The 21,082-nt window shown below is 40.2% G+C and overlaps 2 protein-coding genes across 3 annotated transcripts; one reads left to right on the forward strand and one right to left on the reverse strand.

Moving 5' to 3' along the window:
• Window positions 1–2,837: 2,837 nt before the first annotated feature.
• mon1a (MON1 secretory trafficking family member A) lies at window positions 2,838–10,343 on the reverse strand. Of its 2 annotated transcripts, none has more exons than XM_084063273.1 (6): window positions 10,234–10,343; window positions 9,102–9,265; window positions 7,357–7,737; window positions 6,481–7,246; window positions 5,749–5,896; window positions 2,838–5,191 (listed from the first exon to the last, which is right to left on the reverse strand). In XM_084063273.1, the coding sequence occupies exons 2-6, from the start codon at window positions 9,247–9,249 to the stop codon at window positions 5,051–5,053; spliced, it is 1,584 nt and encodes a 527-aa protein (XP_083919399.1). In that variant the 5' UTR covers window positions 9,250–9,265; window positions 10,234–10,343; the 3' UTR covers window positions 2,838–5,050. The 2 variants fall into 2 exon arrangements, with proteins under 2 accessions (XP_083919399.1, XP_083919400.1); XM_084063274.1 differs by having other exon boundaries at window positions 9,102–9,279; window positions 10,234–10,333.
• A 905-nt stretch (window positions 10,344–11,248) lies between these two features.
• Window positions 11,249–19,700, forward strand: traip (TRAF-interacting protein). Its single transcript, XM_084062191.1, has 16 exons — window positions 11,249–11,409; window positions 11,632–11,754; window positions 11,944–12,001; window positions 12,193–12,279; window positions 13,776–13,815; window positions 14,129–14,256; window positions 14,357–14,451; window positions 14,598–14,711; window positions 15,297–15,384; window positions 15,503–15,592; window positions 15,917–16,005; window positions 16,118–16,276; window positions 18,068–18,116; window positions 18,232–18,333; window positions 18,577–18,627; window positions 19,138–19,700. Exons 2-16 carry the CDS (start codon window positions 11,657–11,659, stop codon window positions 19,246–19,248), a joined length of 1,359 nt encoding a protein of 452 aa, XP_083918317.1. The 5' UTR covers window positions 11,249–11,409; window positions 11,632–11,656; the 3' UTR covers window positions 19,249–19,700.
• Window positions 19,701–21,082: the final 1,382 nt, after the last annotated feature.

The following is a 21,082-nucleotide window of genomic DNA, read 5'->3' on the forward strand; positions in this document are numbered from 1 at the left end:
GACCCCCAAATTGAGACTTATTAGCCCGCGGACCCCCATTTGAAAAGATATGCCAGGGACCCCCAAAAGAGAAGTTTTTTTTACGGCTTTAGCAGTGATTCTCAACCATTTAAATTTCAAGGACCCCCAGTTTGACATGCATTAGGGCTATGGACCCCCATTTAATGGCATTTCTATCTCTTGGACCCCAATTTATATAGTAAAATCTATGTTAATTTAACTCTGAGAGTGTACAAATGGAACCAAATGGACCCGTTACTCTCAGAGTTACAGACCCATAAGGGTTCATTTGGTTCCTAATCTATCATTTAGCTGGGGACCCCCTGGAACTCCCTCAAGGACCCCTAGGGGTCCCCGGACCCCACTTTGAGAACCAATGCTAGTAAAAGTATCAATGCTGCAATGTAGAAATACTCTATTACACGTAAAAGTCCGGAATTCACTTGAGTTTTGACTTGAGTAAAAGTAGGGGAGAGTGGGGTAATGTGAGACATTTTTTACATTTTCTCCCCTCTAGGTGAGCTAAAATGATATATCAGTAAAATGTTCACATTTCCCATACATTTGGGATGTTTCCTAACAATGGAAATTATCAGAATGTATTCAAGACAAAGGGCAGTGAAAATATGATTGTTTAAAAAAAAGTTTTGTCTCACTTTACCCCAGGTCTGGGGTAAACCGAGACAAACCAGAAAAATCAATGGGGTAAACTGATCCACTTACTTTTTTCAGTTTAAAACTACCATAAAAACACATGTTCTAACAGTTAGAATACCGACAGATAGCTTGACAACCACACATTCCAGAACTAATGTCAGACTAGTAACAGAATCATGGCAATTGGTCATTAAGCACACTTTGCTCTACACAATTGGAAGGTGTCTCACTTTACCCCAACCGAGACAAACCAGTTTTAACCAATCAAACCAATATTAGATTATCAAACCAATTGGACTATCAAACCAATATTAGATTAAACTATGTTTAAGTACTAAACTTAACTTTGAGACAGTTTCCCACTGTACCCCAAGCCATTTGTCTCACTTTACCCCACAGCCACATTTTGGTGAAAAGGACAACTTTTAGCAATTCTGGCTAATCTTCAATTAGCATTAATCACATGGATGTATAGGTTTGTAGTTCATCAACATGCATGACATACGTTTTTCTACCTGAATCAATTTTCTTTGACACAACAGCTGATTATGTTGACAGCCCAAAAAAATACTTTTACATGCAAAAAACATATTTTAGTGAAAAAAACATGCTTACTACAGCACAATGAGGTCCTCTCCTCCATGGTAAGTGGGAAATGGGAGGGGCTTCAAAATATAATGGTCATATGACCACACAGGTGTTGTGGTCAGGTGATAAGGGGGGTGTCTCACTTTACCCTGTGTCTCACATTACCTCACTCTCCCCTACAAAAGTATTGGCATCAAAATGTACCTAATTAAGTACCAAAAGTAAAAGTACAGAAATCCCATTTCACAAGTTTTTTACAAGTTTTCAAAAAAAATATTTTGAAAATAGCAGATCTACAAGCTCAGTCCCATGGCAAGGCATTGTGAGCTTGTAGATCGGCTATTTTCAAATGGCCTTGAATACAGCATGTTTTGTAATAATAATTATAATCTACAAAGTAACAATTAGGCCTAAATAAAGTTTTAAAATAATTGTAGTGGAGTAAAAGTACAATATTTGCCTCTGAGATGTAGTGGAGTAGAAGTAACAGTACAGAAATTTGGAAATACTCCGGTAAAGTAAAAAATACCTCAAAACTGTACTTACGTACAGTACTTGAGTAAACGTACTTAGTTACTTTACACCCCTGATAATAACATCATTAGTATTATCATTATATCCTAATAATATTAATAACAACAATAACACTAATAAAGATTGTATAAATCACATAAAACTGAAGAAAACATTTATCAAACAATAAGATTTCCAAATTTGAAATTATGGAAAGGTATTTTTGATTTTTGATTTAAAAGAAGACACTGATTTCTAAAAACCAGGCAGGTCTTTCCAGAGTCAAGGAGCCTGGTATGATCATCATCATCTGTCAACCTCAACTCAGGAACAACCATCACGTTCCTGTCTGAAATGCTGCACACAAGCTTGTAAGGGGTTAATAAAACTCTGAAATGTAATTAGGGCCCAGGCCATGTAAAAAATAAAATATTTAAAATAATCCTAAAGCAGACGAGTCAACCAGTGTTTGGAAGTGAATATACAGTAGTAATCTTCTGTACACGTTGGTTATAGCATAATACATGCTTTTCATCAGGATTTGAATGAAACAAAACAGAAGCTGTACTCGTGTGTTTGTTTTTTATTTCATAAAGAATTACTATTGAAAGCATCAAAGACCAACACAGCAACAATTTCCAGCTGTGCAACACACACGTCTTCACGCCTCACGACATGGTCATTGGAGCCAAATACAGTCTGTGAGAGTTAATTTATCACGTTGTTATGCAATCTATCCAATCGCATTAAATATTAAACAAACTTCTATAATTAGTAACCTGTGTATTTATACATTATCACTGTATAAATACAAACACTCAAAATCAGAATGTCAAAATTTCCTAAATTTACATCATTAATGTGCAAGAAAATATAAAGGCTAGGAACTATCATTACCGCCAGTGCAATCCTTGCAGTTTGAAATTAAAAAAAGGTTAGTAGTTTTGCATAGCAATTAAGCTCTATGACATAACCATTGAATGCAAATAAGTGCTGAGACTAGACATGGTAATGGGTGATTAAGTTTTAGTGGAATTATTATTGGCAACAAACTGAGATAAAAAAAATGATATGACATGTTGACTTAATCACAATAATATTGGACATCATATCGTAAAAGATGGAATGTGGTCAACCCATAAACATGGCAATATGTAAAAATACAGAAAATACAGGATCTTTAGAGAATTCCATTTTGTTTTCAAAATGTCTTGCCATTTTCAAAATAACTAGACTGATGGCATTAATAAAATGTGAAAGACAGCATTTTTGATTTGCAGAAACAAAAGATGAAAAACTACATGAAAAGAATGTTTTGATGGATTTTAAACAGCATCATTATTATGGTCATTGTGCTTTCATCAAAAGCAGCGTGCACCAGTGTATCAACTGGAAAATGTATAATGAAAAAATCAAGTTCACTAAATATATAATTTATCTACTTTTGTCACATGTGCAGCTCAAATCATTGGGGCCCAGAAGAATAGCATCATTATTCCATATAAAGATGCCCCACTAAGTACCATAAAATACGTTGCCTTGCATAGCACACATCCAGACAGTGTCAGCTGAAAAGAGCTTTTTAAAAAAAAGGACCATAGAGGTTGGTATTGCATGTTTAGGTCATTGACTACGACTCACAGTACATTTTCAAAGCACTAATTTCATACAGTGTGTAAATGACTGCTGGAGCCATGGCCTGATCCGGTTCATAGACAGCCATCCTTGACCGTGTCACATTACATTGAACCCAAGATTTGAAATATTTTTGCCACATTTATGCCTCGATGTGGAATTTTTCTCTGGGACTACATTAAGACGAAAAGTGTGGGGTCGCCTAAAATCAGTAGGGTTCATTCCATTTTGAGACATCTAGACCCTCATTCATCAATGGAACGTAGAAAGCAGCACAGATCCGAGTGCAGGAATCACCTCATGACGGGGCTCACGTGTGATCTATCAAACAGTAGCATTCTGCCAATCACAACGTAAGAATGGTCGGGTGTTGATGAATCTGTAATCCCTGTAATTCCAACTACCTTTTCATGTTAGGGTTATGTTAGATATTAGATGTCAGGTTACACAATGTTAAGTTAATAGTGGCTGCTACATATGTTTAGATGCTTGTCATGGAAACCATCGGCGTATACAAGATGAGACCTGACATGAGTTTTAAGTACATCATACTGATGACAGATTGATATTATACCGGTGAGATGAGCGTACACCAAATTTATGGTCTACGCGAGTTTGATAAATAAAGGCCCTATTGTCTGAGTGTAAACTTTGGCCTAAAATTGGTACTAGAGATAAGGCCACAGGGACAGCAGCAAGTTGGACATTTTGACATTAGGGTGGCACAAGAGAAAAGTCACAATAACCTGTAGGGCTAATTTTCTATGGAAAAGGGGGTGTACACTCCAGCTAATTATTTGGCAACCCAGCCTTCAACATAGCTTGTTTGAGAGTAGAAAGTGACAATGGGCACGACTAACAATAGTGCAGTCTGGTATTTTTTCCAAAATCGAAAAAATGGCTGTATTCTTTGGTATCATCATGAGTAGGGCTGCAACAATCCATTATTCTCTTTGAGATTATTCTATCGATTCTATCCTGGGTTTAAGTTACGTATATCGTTGCTGTCGTGCAGAAACCTCCATATTTTAACTTTTTGTGTTTTTTACTTGATCATACTACAGTGTCACACAAAAGTATCAAAAATAGCAGATCTACATGCTTGAAACGCGGCGTAGTATTTTTCTGAAAAGTAACAGTTTTGGACTTATGAGGTTTTCACCCGTCAGAGACCTCTGGGTATCCTGGCTTTAATTATATTGTGTTTACAAAATCAAATCAAATACTTTTTTGATTAATCTATCACAGAGAAGTGCAATTCTTAAAATATTTGATTTGAATTATATCAATGAATCAACACAAAATGTTATAATTGATGATTGTTTTGTAATCAACTAAATCGATTTGTCCAATTAACTCTTGCAACCCTATTGGACTTCACAGTCCAGCCCTTACTATTTAATTTAATTTACTATTTAAATGTAAAAACATCATAGGATGTATTTTATGTGTATTGTTCAATTTAATTGAACAATGTGATTGTTATCAGTAGATATCTAAGTACTCAAGCCTAGAAATATCAAAAAAAAAATTTTAGGGTTTTTTAAATAAAAACTGAAAGTGATTATCACTTTTGCAGCCCTACTCATGAGTCCTAGTCAATGGGTTAAACATGCCATTCCATGGGTATATAAGGGGTGAGCTGTGTAGTGAGGGCTCAGTATGTGAAGGGACTGAGGATGAAGAGGCGGTCCTCTTCCTTCCTGATCCACTTCAGCAGTTTGTTAACAGCAGCCACAGCCATAGCCTTGGTCCCCAGGGGACTGAAGCAAAGGTAGAGCTCAAAGCCACTTGTCACCTGCGGAAAGAAGCGGTGCACAAGGACAAGATGAGGGATGACACATGGGGTAAAACAAGGCATTGGGGGGAAAATAATAATTTAACTGACAGACAGAATTACATCAAATTACATTTTAGTAGTGAGTTTAAAATCTGTAAATTCACAAAAAATTCACTAAAATATAAACGCTTGTCATTGCTCCATATATTAAAATGAAATGTAATTTTTTTTGACTGGTAGACAAAATACATTAAACAATTTCAAGATGTCTGCTGTTTGGGTTCAGCTCAACTTTACCATCAATTTGTACTTTATTATTAGCGTATGTTAATGCCATTTTATGATGTGAATGAATAACCTACATTAATTGACCCCCCCCCCCCCATTATTATTATTATTATTATTTAAAATCCATTATGACAATAACCATTAGTTGCAGCTCTAGTTGTTACAAGGACTTAATGACAATGTCAGGCAAAATGAACAGTGCTGAGAGAGGGTCAGAGGGATGCTGCATACATTTTTGGTAGATGAATGCAGCATCGCACACACACAGTACAGAGCAGCAAATTTACCCATGCCATTAGGTTTTCAGTTTCCCCACAGCGATAGAAAGAACGGAGCGGCCTGGTTGTGTGGTGTAGGCGGCTATGAAGCTCCTGGTACAACTCCATCAGCCTTTCATGCTCTTCTTCAGACTGGTACACAATGGGCAATTCAGGGCTTCCATGGGGGAAACGGACAAAGAGAAATATGATCATTCCTGTTCACTGTGCCCTAGAATCAACTTGACACCAACTAGTCCAGAATGTGTAGACTATGCATTAATAACAGATAATAATAATTGCAAAGAAAGTACCAAAATGTCTGCTGTTGAAAATCCTACTAAAGCTACAAAGGTGTATGTCTTCCCCAACAGAGAAAGGTAATTGTATTTGCAACTGTATCACCTGGGATTACAAACCCAGCTTTTCCATGTATGAAACCAACATTTGGTTTCATACATGGAAAAACTGGATATTTAATATCTACCGCTCAACAAGAGGGAATCCCCGCTGGCAAGAGGAGACATTGGGCTTATGAGCTTCAGGCAGGGTTACTTGTCAACCAGTAGTTGTCCTACCAAACACCAGTATCTAAATGTATCAATGGAAGAGTAGGGAGACCCTGACTAGGCCTGCAGATGTGCTAGTTATATTGTATTAACATACTCTACCATACTCTACCATTAAAATAATGGTTTTATTATCAAATGCAAAATGACCAGTGAGGACATCATTTTTCTTTTAGCTTTAGATCCTACTCACCTGGTGTACAACCCAGAGCTTTTGGATTTGTAAAGAAAGTGCCTGAGCTCTGGAATGCCAACCTGGTCCACCGAATAGCTTGGACATTTAAGCGCCTCCTTCAGGGCCTGGTAGGCACTGCGCTTGCTCAGTCTCTCCAGGAAGCGACGCTTGCAGTCAGACAAGTTAAAGAAGTCCTCGCGGTCAGTGGAGACCAGGATGAGACAGAGGGCCGATCCTGATTCAAGGTAAGAGATGTGAGCGTGGAAGAAGCCGGCGGTATTGAACTTTGGCAGGCAGATGGGCGTCCAGCCCTCGCCCTCTCGAAACGACGAAGAGGAGCCCACGAGGTTGACGACCAGGTGCAGGTCCATATGATGCAGGTATTGGTCCTTTTTCCTTACCAGGGTTACCAAGCGGTCTCCTGCCAGCAGGATGGAGAAGACAAGGCTCTTGGCTTTAGCAGCTTGCAGGCTGGAAGACACCACGTCCCTGGCAGAGCTGCTCAGAGGGAGGCAAGTGACAGCGCTGAGGAGCAGGCCCGGGTCGCGGTCCAGGCGACGCAGCAGGTTGTCAGTGAGGTGCTCAGAGCCGGCCAGCAGGCGTCGCAGGTCATAGTTCTGCTTGAGCTGGAAGAGGTGCTTGAGCTGGGTGAGGGTGAACAGGCTGACGATCTGGTAGTAGATGTAATGCAGTTCACGCAACATCTCCTTTTCTGATTGACAGGTACGAGACGCACCCACCAAGACCAGGGGGCTTTTGCTGAGGAACACCACCTTGTATCCATCTGAGACAGACCGTGGAAAGGCAACAATTCAAAACGTTAGCCACATGCGCACACTTGTACTACATTCAAACTGTTTGATGCACAACATCACCCCCAAAATATTTTCTGACCTGCATGAATGGAGCGGATGATGTTTTTGTCAGCCTCAAGAACTGAGACAAGGGCCATCATCACCCCCATGGTGCTGGACAGGGCCTCTTCTGTGCCGTAGCGGGAATAAATGGGCTTACCCGCCTCACTAAGTACAAACACGTGTTTCCTGTGGCTACGCCATGCCTCACTGGAGATATCCTCCTCTTTGGACTTGCAATCTGACCAAGACGCCCCTTTCTGTTCCTTCGCTGCAGGGTTCTCCCCGATCACCACGCGGAGCTCCTCTGCAGACTCTCCAGAGATCCCCAGCTCAGGGTCTACCTTGGCCTGCTCTTCAGCCTCGGTAGTTAGGTCCTCAAAGGACTGGTGGACAAACATGGCACTCTTCTGGCCAGCACCTGCAGAAACAACATATCAAAATCGTATCAAATCATTCTCCGTTTTGAAACAAGCTTCTGGGGACCTGATCCATGAATAACAACACAAACAATCAGGGAAATTCTTTGCATTGGTGTAAATTATTCATTTGATTTATTTATTTTTAAATAGATGTTGTCAAATATCAAAAGCTATGTGGATGAGAAAGTAGACATTCTATTTCAAAAGATTTGACACATTTAGCCACGACACACACACACACACACACACACACACACACACACACACACACACACACACACACACACACACACACACACACACACACACACACACACACACACACACACACACACACACACACACACACACACTTATGTCCACATAAACAGAAGTACAAGAATGACTTTTACAAAGGACATAAACACTGCCAGTGCAGTCAGACAATAGGAAAACAGTTACAAAACATTACAAAATGCAGAACATTGTCACATACAATACAGTTGACGCACTTGTCACAGCAGACATCAATCATGAATAAAGGACACAACGCCTCCTCCAAATTGAGCAGCTTCCTAAAATAGCTGATAGCAGTACCTTGCTAACTGTTTGGCCCTCCTTTTGGAGAGGCCGGCCATTTGAAGGCCCCTCACAACCAACTTGTGCACGTGCCCTAGCCTACCAAAGATAATAACTTTACACACACACACACACACACACACACACACACACACACACACACACACGACTGTATGATGCTCTGTGTCCTGGCCTAGATAACAGATCACATTACCAAAAAACAATGTCCATTCTGCAACATGCCAGATTTATCAGAGTAAATTTTACCTTGCCAAGAGTTCTATTCATAAAGGTTGCATGGTAAAAGAAGCCATGTCAAATTGGTTAGTCTATGTGGAATGGGGAACTAATCACATGATGACAAGGCATTTTGTTCCTCCTTTGAAAATGTGTGTGTTACCTACCAAAAACTTGTCATAAGGTGGCTTTACCACTGACAGGGAGCTCAGCAATGAATATTAATGTTGTCCAATATCTGTAGGTTCAAGCTTATATTTTATGTCCAGAGTAAGGCTTTCAAAGTTAGTTGAAATAGCTTGACAAATTATTCACCTACTTCATATCTTTACAAGCATAGCTTACTGGAAGCACTTTCAACTTCCACTTTCATTACTGGTATTTCCTGGAAGATCAGATAAACTACTTTTATTTGTACCTTCAACTTATGTTTTTTTTTTTGGAGAGTTTGTATCTGGCCATATACAGTAGGTCAGTGTATAGGAGTGTGAGCCCAGGTCCGGCCAAAGGCATATTTTGTCAAAGGGTACATGTCATCAAAGGGTACACACATGTCAATCAGTCTCACCTGGCTCGGTCCCTTCCACCAGGCCTGGTGTGGGACTTTCAGCCCTTGTGGGACTGTCTGCCCCGTCTATGCGAAGGTGGTCCATAGAGGCCAGGGTACCATTCTGGACCTCCCATGACACTCTTGCCTTTTGGACGTCTCCGTCCATCACTGCTACTCAAGACCTAGGGGACAGCACCTGAGAGTAAACAAACACTTGGGATCCAAAGGTCAGCTGTTTCTTATCAAGGGTCAAATTTAGCTTTTAATTCCAATTGTACTACCTGACACAGTCAGTGCAAGCGGTCCTGCACATAATAATCATTAAGTTGCATGTTTGAGTGACAAAACATGATGACAGTTCTGAGTTCTGTCAGAGACAGCCAGATGACAGGTTTAAGGCATAGAAATGCAGTGCTGGAAGTACAATTAAGTACATTTACTCAAGTACTGTACTGTAGTGACCCGGTCCTTAAGTGGTCCTTAAGCACAACTTTTTAGGTATTTTTACTTTACTGGAGTATTTCCATTTTCAGTTTTAGTTCAACTCCACTACATCTCAGAGGCAAATAGTATACTTTTACTCCACTACAATTATTTGAAAACTTTAGTTACTAGCTACTTTGTAGATTTAGATTATTACTAAAAACATACAGTAACCACTTCAGCCCAATATACATTATGGTCATTTGAAAATAGCAGATCTACAAGCTCACAATGTGTGGTGATGTGATGCATTGTGAGCCTATAGATATGCTATTTTCTGCCTAATACTAAGTACTTTCTACTTTTGGTACTTTAAGTACATTTTGATACCAATAATACTTTTGTACTTTTACTCAAATACATTTTGAATTCTGGACTTTTACTTGTAACAGAGTATTTCTACATTGCAGCATTGATACTTTTACTTAAGTAAAAAAATGTTTTACTTTTTCCACCACTGTAGAAATGTACAATAACTTAGTTTCTCTCTCAAACATGCTCGCAAATCAATCTCAGTCCCCCGGGGCGTCAATCAGGTGCTGCTGATGCAGCATATATATGGCTTGCTAACTTTATCTGATTTACTCTAGCCATTTGTTTATTTATCAAACTTCGCCCTCCTACAAAAACGCATTGATTTCAGTTACTTTTCTCCTCCAACACATACCTTTCATTTCCAAAACTGCACATTCAGCATCATTCCTGGTCTGCAAATGACTTGCTTGTTCTGCTAGCTCGCTAACAGTAAAAAGAGGAATAGTTTTGTCTTGTCTGTCAGATGCGTCACCCTTGCCCTGCTGCCACAAATTGGTAAGGCATTATGGGAAATGAAGTTTTCTTTTAGTGAACGGTTCGCGATGCACTTAATTTTTGTGATTTTAGGTTTAGACTTTAGAGTATCAAGTATAGCTTTACATTCAAATTTTGTCTGACCGACCTTAAAAGGAGGGAAGGTGGTTGTTTTTTTTTGTCATTTGGGGAATGAATGCTTAGGATTATATGAAGTATGTTTAATAAGTACTGCAGTTACTATTACTTGTTGTATAAAAAATCTTGCACAATAGTATAATTCAGAAAGGGATCGCAATGTGCAGTAGCCAATGTGGGTTCCAGCTCATGTTGGGGTTGAGGGGAATTAACCACTTAAACCCCATATGGTTGAGCGGAGTCCCTCAGGGCTCTGTAAGTGTCTTTTCTGTTTTCTGTTATTGTGGGGATTAAAGCTTTTGCTGAAAATAGCCGATCAAGAAGCTCAACGCATAGCAGCGCTGCCCGTTGTGAGAGCTTGAAGATCTGCTATTTCCGGCAAAGAGGTTTTGTGTAGAGGGGAAAAAAAGAGCAGACCAAGTACCGAGCCAAAGGTTAAGTTTACAAAGTATGGGTTTTAGGTGGTTAAATGTCTGAAAACACACGTTTAACATGAATCCAATATGTGGTGGGGGTCCCTGCTTCATCTCTCTCTATCAGCTAAGGGGTCCGTCCAATTGGCCTGAAAAACGTTGAAGACCCCTGCCTGCTCTAGAATTTAAGTAAGTCCTCCGAGACGAGCTAAACAGAAGGTGGCAGTGATTCAACAATACTGGATTGACAACTGTATTAAAAAGTTAAGAAGAAGAGGAAGCGGAAAAGGCGGGCCTATTCATTCGAACACGCGCAGCGCGGAAACAGAAACACAAACAAATATACACTATCTGGAAAACAATTGTTTTTTTTTGTCAAATCAATCAAATTGTCATCAATTTTCAATCGGTTTTATTTGGTTAACTTGTATATTATAAAGTACCATAGAGATGCATAACACTATTACGCATTTAAGGATTTCATGACTGTAGTAACATTAACGGTAAGTAGTACCTAGTCTACTCCAGCTCCGTTCCATTATCAGGCTACTTCATGGTGTACAAAAGAAGCAGTAGCGTCATGTCTGCTAACGCTAGCTAGAGTTAGCCTTGGATCAAGACTATCAGGGATGTACGAGTCTGACTTTTACTTTTGTACCAATGATAGATATGTAAATGGCAAAGTCGAAAAAAATACACATTTTACACTTTTGTTGTCTTTGCAGAGCGAGTGACCTAAGAGATTCCAAAATGCCCATCCGAGCATATTGCACCATTTGCTCGGATTTCTTTGATCACTCCAGAGATGTTGCTGCTATCCACTGCGGGCATACCTTCCACTATGAATGGTGACTTGAATGATACATGACTATGTTGTTGTAAAAGTGTTGAAGTAAAAGTATTGACAATTGGAAATACTCCTGTAAAGTAAAACGTTCTAAGTACAGTACTTGAGTAAATGTACTTGGTTACTTTACTCCTCCTGATTATAACCCACACATGTATTCACTGGCTAATGTTTTCGCCACTCCTTTCAGTCTTCTTCAGTGGTTCCAGACAGCTCCCAACAAAACCTGCCCGCAATGTCGAAAACAGGTGCAGTTACTGTACAGTACACACACACACACACACACACACACACACACACACACACACACACACACACACACACACACACACACACACACACACACTGCAGTGTGGCACTAATCAGGGCCACTCTATAATTCAACCATTCTCTACAGTTTATAAGGATCACGTGTAAATAATGTTTTTTCTGTCTATAGGTCAGCACCCGACACATTATCAACAAGCTGTTCTTTGACATCGGTGGAGAAGAGGAAGGGTCTGCAGCTGACCCAGAGAGTTTGCAGGTAAGGAAAGGGAAAGGGAGACCTTTGTTAATCATTTTCATAATGCTGAATTATAGAGCTTCAGCTGATAAAGTAACTAGTACTAACTACATGTAACTAAAGAGATTGCGTCATATACAGTCACTACATGTGAAAGGACCACAACAAGCCGCTGGCTTTATTGCGTGCCGTTGTATGATATAAGCATAATACAATTATATAGCTACATTGGAACGTATTGTGCACTGCACACTTCATCTATCTCAAAAGCTAAGCATAGTTCGTGCATGCCTGAATGTAGGGACTGCTATAAATTACTGTGATGACAAAGATGATTATGTTTAAAATATGTATTGTATTTATATGTGGAACTAGAAAATGTGCTCCTCGGAGCACAAGTCTCCGCCAGCAGACTTGTGTTGGGAATGTTCTAATTCTTACAAAAAATAGAACATGTTACTGTGTCATAGTAACATGACACACTGTCTGTATAAGTGTCCTATCCGTCTTGTCTGTATAAGTGTCCTATCCGTCCTGTCTGTATAAGTGTCCTATCCGTCCTGTCTGTATAAGTGTCCTATCCGTCCTGTCTGTGTAAGTGTCCGATCCGTCCTGTCTGTGTAAGTGTCCTATCCGTCCTGTCTGTGTAAGTGTCCTATCCGTCTGTCGGAAAGGCGACATGTAACCACTAAATGTTAGCTTGGCTGATGGCACTGATGTCACTTCGGAACGCGCGTGGGGCGGCAGTGGCTCAGGGGTAGAGTGGCCGGGTAGTGTGAGCTGGAAAACCGCAAGGTTCCCAGTTCGATCCCGGGCTGGGGCGCTCCCCTAGAGTTAGTGTCGAAGTGTCCTTGAGCAAGATGCTGAACCCCTAATTGCTCCCGATGAGCAGGTTGGTGCCTTGCATGGTTTCCTCCGCCATCGGTGTATGAATGTGTGTGTGAATGGGTTAATGGCACTATCAATGTAAAGCGCTTCGGATAGAAGCGCTATATAAATGCACCATTTACCATTTATAGTCTCCTGGCGGAGACAATGAATATGATCTCATTCAGACATACTCTGTTATATACATTGGCAAAGCAGCAGTGCCGTGTTGCGGGACTGCGAGTGGGCGTGGGGGGTGGGGGGGGGGGGGGGGGGTGGGGGGGTGAGAACAAGTACTGTACGAGCCAAAAGAGGGACGCGTCTTGCTCAGGGACACTTCCACTCATACCCGGGGTTGGGGCCTCTACTCTTTCAGCTATAGCCCCAAAGGTGCCCCACATACATGAAGAAACATTAACTCTGAGCCATTATTAGGACTTCATTAAGAATATTGCTTATCTAGGGCTAGTTCTGTTTTCATTTTTACTGTTGTTCATTTTCAACTCTAGCCTTACTAGTGTTGCAGCGAACATGATTTCGAATGTCTTAGATTTCAAATGTCTAAACAGTAAACTATTTTAATTTAATTAATTATAAATGTGCTTTCCAGCTGTCATTCAGGGTTTTTTTTCTTCAATTTTTCTTTGCAGAATGAAATTGATCGAATGAAAGTCGTTTTAAGTTGTAAAGGTAAGAGTATTTTTAGGACATGAAATGAAATGATGATTTCTACTTGAAATGAATAACTGTAACATGATTTGGCATCTGGACTAGTTTTGTGAGAGCAAATCTGTCCTTCAACCTTTTGTGACAAATGATATGCCATGGGTTGAATGCACCCAACCGACAAGCCTGAAATGTGAGAGCCAGTGCTGTGTAGTCATTCTCATCTACATAGATCTCAATTCCAGAGATCTCCTTCATGTCTGATTGCTGTGATATACTATTACATTTATTAACATGTTTAAAAGCTGGAAGTGTTATCTGTGTGTTGAATTTACAGAAAGAGATTGGCGGGACAAACAGAAGGTGATGGACAGCTTTAAGGACACTATGGATAGACAGAAGAGAGACCTGGATAAAGTGCGGAAGGAGACTGCAGACAAGGAGATGCTCGTTTCTGCTCTCAGAGTAAGATGAATATGCTACACAATGTAAATCCAAATATTAAATATCATCCAAAGATGGTCTCTTGGCTGATCGTATGTGTGTATTTTTTTTTACCTCACAGAAACAGATGAATTACCTAGAGACCAAACATAATGATGCCGAGAATGCCAGGGAGGAGGCTCGGAGGCTCAGGACCAAAATGAAAATCTACGAAAGGTAGTTCCACCATTTGTATTTGTAACATTAAGCCAAACTTTCCATTAAAACTTTCTCCGAATTTAATTTGTCCAGATTTTGCTGCCTTACCCCCAAATCCAGCCACACTGTGCAGTCCACTAACATTATTGTCTACGTTGGCCCAGTCTTGATAAGGTGTTAGAGGGCCAGCGTGCTGAGGTAGAGTCCATGATTACTGACATGGGCGTCGGCCAGGCTGCTGTGGAGCAGCTCTCCATCTACTGCATCTCCCTCAAAAGGTAAGGAACAACCCAAGCAGCACCGTCGCTCGCTCCCCAAAATGACAAGTGGAAATTTCAAGGCTCAGTGGCTGTATTCATAGCCTCTATAACACATGTTATAACTCAAAAAACGAATTTCACCCACTGTTTTACACCTGTAAACCTGTGATGTGACAATAAAGTCTATTGTTCTTTATTAATGCCAAATTATGGTTTAATGAGACACATGGAAAAGTCACTTGTACTATGTAAGTGGGGAGAAATCACTTTGTGGTATCTCTTTGATGATGTCCTCAGAATGCTTCCACAACCAATCTCAGTGATGGGATTTCACGCAAAGCCTTCTGGAATTCTGATATATGTATGCGTGTGTGTGTGTGTGTGTGTGTGTGTGTGTAAATGAAAAAGATAAAGATATTTCATAACATTTTGTATAGTATATATGTATTGCAATAATGTGTGGTTGTCACAAAATCCCAAGGCACAACGGGGCTTGTCTCACAGCACACCGTTTGGGAGCCACTGAGCTACACCCTCTGCCCTCACGAATGCATTTCCATCATTATCCACCGCCTGCTTTCTTTCCCATGGTTCTTTTTATAGAGAATATGAGAACTTGAAAGGAAGCCACAGGTCTTCACATGAAATGTGTGAAAAGCTGAAGAAGGAGGTTTTTGCCTCAAACAACAAGGTAACTACTGTTCCAGCTTTTATGCCATTAACTGGCATAGAACATGTGTTAAACACTGAGGAGAATATGTTAACTTAAGCACTGTTGAATTCTGAAAAAGGTTTTGGTGTCATTGCAGTTACAGAAAGCCTCAGTGGAGATGAATAGGACCAAGGATGACTTGAGGGCTCTACAGAATGACCTGGCCAATGCTGACAAAGAAATCTCTGTAAGAATCTGTTTTGCTCACTTCTTTGTATTATTGTTGTTGTTACAATGAAGGTATATTTAAACAATACCATTCATTGTAAAATGGTGCAAACACATAAGGTGATTACAATTGAAATTAAAAGATCAAAATCTAAAGCTTTTGCCAAGTAAGGTGTTCTATGCAAGGAAATTGCTTCGTTGTGTGATGCGATAAGCAACACAACCGAACATTAATAATGTAACATGTCATGATTATGCATGAAATATGGGTCATCTTGCATGTTGGCATGCAGGACTTGGATGAGTGCAACAACACATGGCAGATTGTACATTCTTTTCACAGAGTCTGAAGAAGAAGGTTGAGATTCTTCAGAGGACATTGAGCACGCCAACACGCACAAATGAAGCCCTGAGTCGCCTAGTCTTTGAAAGGTTCACCAAGCTGCCGCACTAGATTCTCCTTGCAATTTCACCGATATTCAATAAAGGTAAGCAATGCTTCTAGGTGTGATCCACTGACAAGTTTTCTCTACCTCCCTTTCAGCCCCGCCCCAGTGGACCTAAAGCATCCCCGTCTCCACCAGCCTTCACATAGTGAGGACATTGACCTCAATATGACCTACGACATCTCCACCCCTGACGAGTCGACCAAAAAGCAGACGTCACGGGTCCCATTCAAGAAAATGCGTCTGGATGCTGCTGTGTGAGTCTATGTATGATTCTTTATGGCAGTGGTTCTCAAACTTTTTAGAGTCAATGTCAAAGCTCTGAGAGTGTACAAACATTTGGTTCCATTTGTGGAAACCATGAATCACCACAACCTTTCGGACAGATAACAAACTACTACAAGAAGAAAAAAATAAAGAACGTATCTGTGGCAAAGTCAAAGAAGCATCATGTATCATGTTCACTCTTGTTAGTGTTAGTGCACGCACATCCAATCAACAGTAAAATTTAAAATTAAGTCTGCACAGTGGTTCTCAGCTCCACTTGTTTATTGCTGGTCAATGTTTCGATCTTACTCAATCTGGACCAGCAATAAGCAAGTGGAGCTGAGAACCAGTGTGCGGACATTATTTACTACAATACATTATGTACTATGATTACAGTTGTAATTGGGAGGAGCCATCACTGGGTGTTTCGGGTCTTGCAACAGACAGACAGCCTCCTCCAGGCGACCCGACCGAGGCTGATCAGACCCCGGCCTTTGTCCAAGTGGCCACCAGGGGTCCCCGGGGGCCACAGGCACACAGCTCCTATCCGTACCAAACATGGCACAAACATTGTTTAGGGGTCTGCCATCAGAATAGTCATATCAGGGGCCACGTTAGGGGCCCGCGGGGCCACAGGCACACCACTGATCCAATCCGCACAAAAGTTGGCACAAACAGTGTCCAGGGGCCTGCCATGACAATAGTCCCACCAGGAGTCATGTGTTGCCCCCAGGGGCCACATCAGGGGTGATATTTGATATTTTTTTGATATTTTTAGCCTATGTCAGATATGTGCCTCAGTGACTCCTCCAGCGCCAATTTACCAGTGTTAATTTAACTAACAAATGGAACCAAATGAACCTGTGGTCCATGTATTTGTACCCTCCTGCTCAAAAACTTTAAGCCACCCGGCACCCGCTCATATTGATGTTCATTCCTGCTATATCATCATATCAAAATCATTTATGAATGGCTAAATCAGTTCTGTGTGCCTCTGTAAGGGCTTGGTCTTTCCTGTATTGCTGCTGGTTCTCGGTCAGTTGGAGCTGTATGTGTGTATGAGGAGTCAAATGGCCGTCTTTGACGTCCTCTTCACGCTGTTCACGACAACCCCACTTTTTTCCGTTTCTTGATGATAGAAAAAATATAGATTTTTTTTTCGGTTGCCAATTCCTGCACCTTCCTGCGACTCCACTTTGGGTCGCAACCCATAGCTTGAGAACCGCTGCTATAGAGTATTTGTTAAGCTACAGGGGTCTCCCTGCCTCTCCAGCACTTAATTGAAAATAAAATACATTTTCAGGTGGGTTGCCAATTTCATCCAATCAGGAGAGTGTACCAATGTATCAGCTTCAATTTGATAGTGTTCCAGTTCTAATTCTGTCTGCTGATTTTTTTTTTGTTCCATCAGTTACCATTTCACTTGTTTATCCTGTATCCTGATCGGATTAAACTGCTCTCCCGAACCGAAAATGTATTTCCCGTTAACTAAAGAGCTGGAGAGGCGGGGAGAATCCTGTTACTGAAAAAATACTACATAGCAATGATTACTATCAGAATATAGAACTATTTAACACTTATTTTAACAAAAATAAATCATGTACAGCACCTTTTAAATGAAATAAATAAACTGTACATATAATATATGCTCACCATACAATATAGTATTGTTTTTGGGTGGGGTGGATGCTTTGAAATATTCTAGTGGTCCAAAGCTCAAAAAAGGCTGAGAACCACTGGAAGTCTCATCATATCATACTGAATCCTGGTTTATTTTACAGGTCGCCTCCAACAAGAGACATCGAGAAGAACACCTCCACTGGAAGCAAGGTAGTTAAGCAATATTTAACAATGCCAGAGATACGTTTGGTGTTAAACGTTCATGCTGTGTGTGTGTGTGTGTGTTTGCGTATTGGCAAATGATGTACTGTATGCCTTTCCGTAGGCCCGAGATAAGGATATGGATCCTTTCTTCCAGAACTCAATCCTTTTTAGGAAGAAGACTTTCGGCAGCATGTTGGATCCTCATAGCAGCAAACCAGGAGCTGTATGTACAAGAGATACATGAGATCCCTGTTACAGAACAAACACTATAGCAATCATTACTATCAGAATATAGAGCGTTAACTTAACAAAACAAAATATTGCTTACAGTAGCTTTTTAAAATATTGGCCAACTAACAATATTGCATTTTACTCTATTCATAATGTATTTAACAAACTTCACAATAACAAGGTCTTTTAATCTGGCTATTTTTTGTTCTTGTGTTCTAATGTTTTGCCATTTCAGGTGAGAAGTGGCTATGACGGATTAGGAGGACGCACTAAATTCTTCCAGCCTGTATCCTTTACTCACTGCCTTTGGACGAGATGTTTATTTAGCCTCAAGTAAATCTCACATGGTTTAATTTCACATCGATACAGGCTTTCAATTACATGCAAGTATAGCTTTAGTTCTGGCAGGATTTGTTTTCATGTATTTGGCTGTGGTTCCCCATTTGAGAATATTTTGTGCCATGGACTCAGGGAGATCAGGGGAGATCGCAGAACAGAGCCATGCCGCCAAACATAAATGTTTGAATGTTGTAATTAAATGACTGTATACAATTAACATGCTTTATTTTGATGAAAATGGCCCTGGAAAAAAACAAAGCTTTAAAGTAACAACAAAGAGGCAGACAAATGCCTATCGTGGACATTGCATATGTCTGTCCATAGTTCTGAAAAGGTTGTGGCATGGCCTCAGGGCAGCATAAATCTCTCAGAAACTTGGCTAATGGGATAATAACATTTTACAAAAAAAAATGTAAATTGCGGTGTCATCATTCCTTAACCCTTCCTTCCACTCCAGTCTCCTTTGTCAGAGATTCGCCCCCTGATGAAGGCTAAAAGGAAAAACGTGACCAGGCCTCCTCCTCCTAAAATGTCTTCTCATCTCACTTTGGACAATTACTTTGACTGAGCATTGGCTTTTTACTCAGAACTTAGGGAAGGGAAAGTCATGTGCTGTGCTGCCCAGACACATGGAGTTCTGTCTGTTTTACCACACACTCACACAGCACTGGACTTTGAATCGTAATGTAATTTAGCTTTCTAAATGTGGTATTATGTGACCACTTGGTTTGTCATTAGTTTGTCTTCATGAGAGTCCATCTTGAGGTAAATGCTACATTTTGTTTTGTGTGCATTGGAATGGAATGAGAGCGTGTACAAATGATATTCGTGTCCTGCATCATGTCATTGAGCCACAGTCATTATTGCATCTGGCAATAACAGCTGTTTGTCCTAAATCTATCTGGTAGTCACTTGTCTAACTGTTTTATATAAAGCTCATTTACTTTTCAAGTATTGGACCTAACTACATAGATTATTTACTTTCATTCAATACATGTTTGTGATGATCTCAGATTTTTAAGCTCATCAAATAAACTATTTTTTTTATTACATCTTTGTGTTTGATATAAAGTGGTCTACACATGGGGCTTCCTTTTCTTTGATTCACTATGGTTTGGTGTCCTCTCCTGAAGAGGGCAGTATTGGCAATGTGATGACCTGAAGGAGTTAAATAGACCTGGTTAATACTTTGCCTTGAAAAGGCTGTAAAGACATAATTGGTACTTATTGAGATTTTATTTTATTTTTTATGCCTTTTTCTATAACACCTGAGTTGTACATTGTGATCAAGTTTCAAAATTATACTTGAAATAATTGATTGGCAAGTTGAAAAGAATGTGTGACCAGACTCTAAACTCGGATCAAAAATAGGTTGATGTTCTTGGAATCAATTATTGTAATTTAGGCAGACCTCTTTACTTTTATGGCACAAAATGAGCAGACAGACAAGCTTTCTGACAATGATCCCAAGAATATCAAAGTATTATGATAGCTTTTGTCAGTGGTGGACTGAAATGTAAAGATTGGAATGTAAAGATTTATTTTGGGGCTCTTTATTCATAGTACAGTAGATAGACAGGAAATGGGGGGAGAGATGGGGAGTGACACGCAGCAAAGGCCGTCGGGATCGGGACTCCAACCCTCGACGCGCTGTCGGGCTACATTGAAGCTTATTTTCACTATTTTTGACAATTTCTGAAAATGTACTTTAGTAATTTGTACATTTGAATACTTGAGTATATACTTTGTCCACCACTGGCTTTTGTTACCATACAAATAAGTAGGGCAGCTTGGTAGACATTTCTGTCTAACAATATGGGGAAATGCCAGTGCCACCCATTGTTCTCCAAAGTACTTTACCATTCTAGCAAAGTAAAAGTCATGTAGAACACGAATATCCTGTTCAAAATCACTTGTATCCTGTTCGCACCCATGTAATCTCTGTTGACGCAGTCAGTACCAAGATGATGACATACATGTATATAGCATGAGGCTGGGATCTAATTAAAATGAAATGTTATCTTTGTGTTATCGATTGGTCATATTTAGTGACAGTGTTGTGTTGATAAGTGATTGTAGGTTAAAAGTATGTCTTCCCACAGGACACAGTTATAATAACAGGTGGACAAGGAGGTGCTACAAAAGTCAGTTCCTTCCACAGTAATCAGCAGAAATAGGTCTCAATCACAACAACCCATACAAACAATACAGTAGAAACATTCATGTACACAAACAACACAATCCATGCAGTGCCGTTGAACCCATTAAACAACAAAGCTTCACTGATCCCAATTAGAAGTTCCACTATACAGTACATGAAGTTCCTGGAGGGGAAAGGCTACCATTTCAACTTGTTTTTAAATCAAGTACTGTAGGAAATGAAGCAGACTGTTTCCGTGTTC

This window comes from Gymnoscopelus microlampas (genome assembly GCF_963454915.1).
Source record: "Gymnoscopelus microlampas genome assembly, chromosome: 7".
NCBI classification, from domain to species: domain Eukaryota; kingdom Metazoa; phylum Chordata; class Actinopteri; order Myctophiformes; family Myctophidae; genus Gymnoscopelus; species Gymnoscopelus microlampas.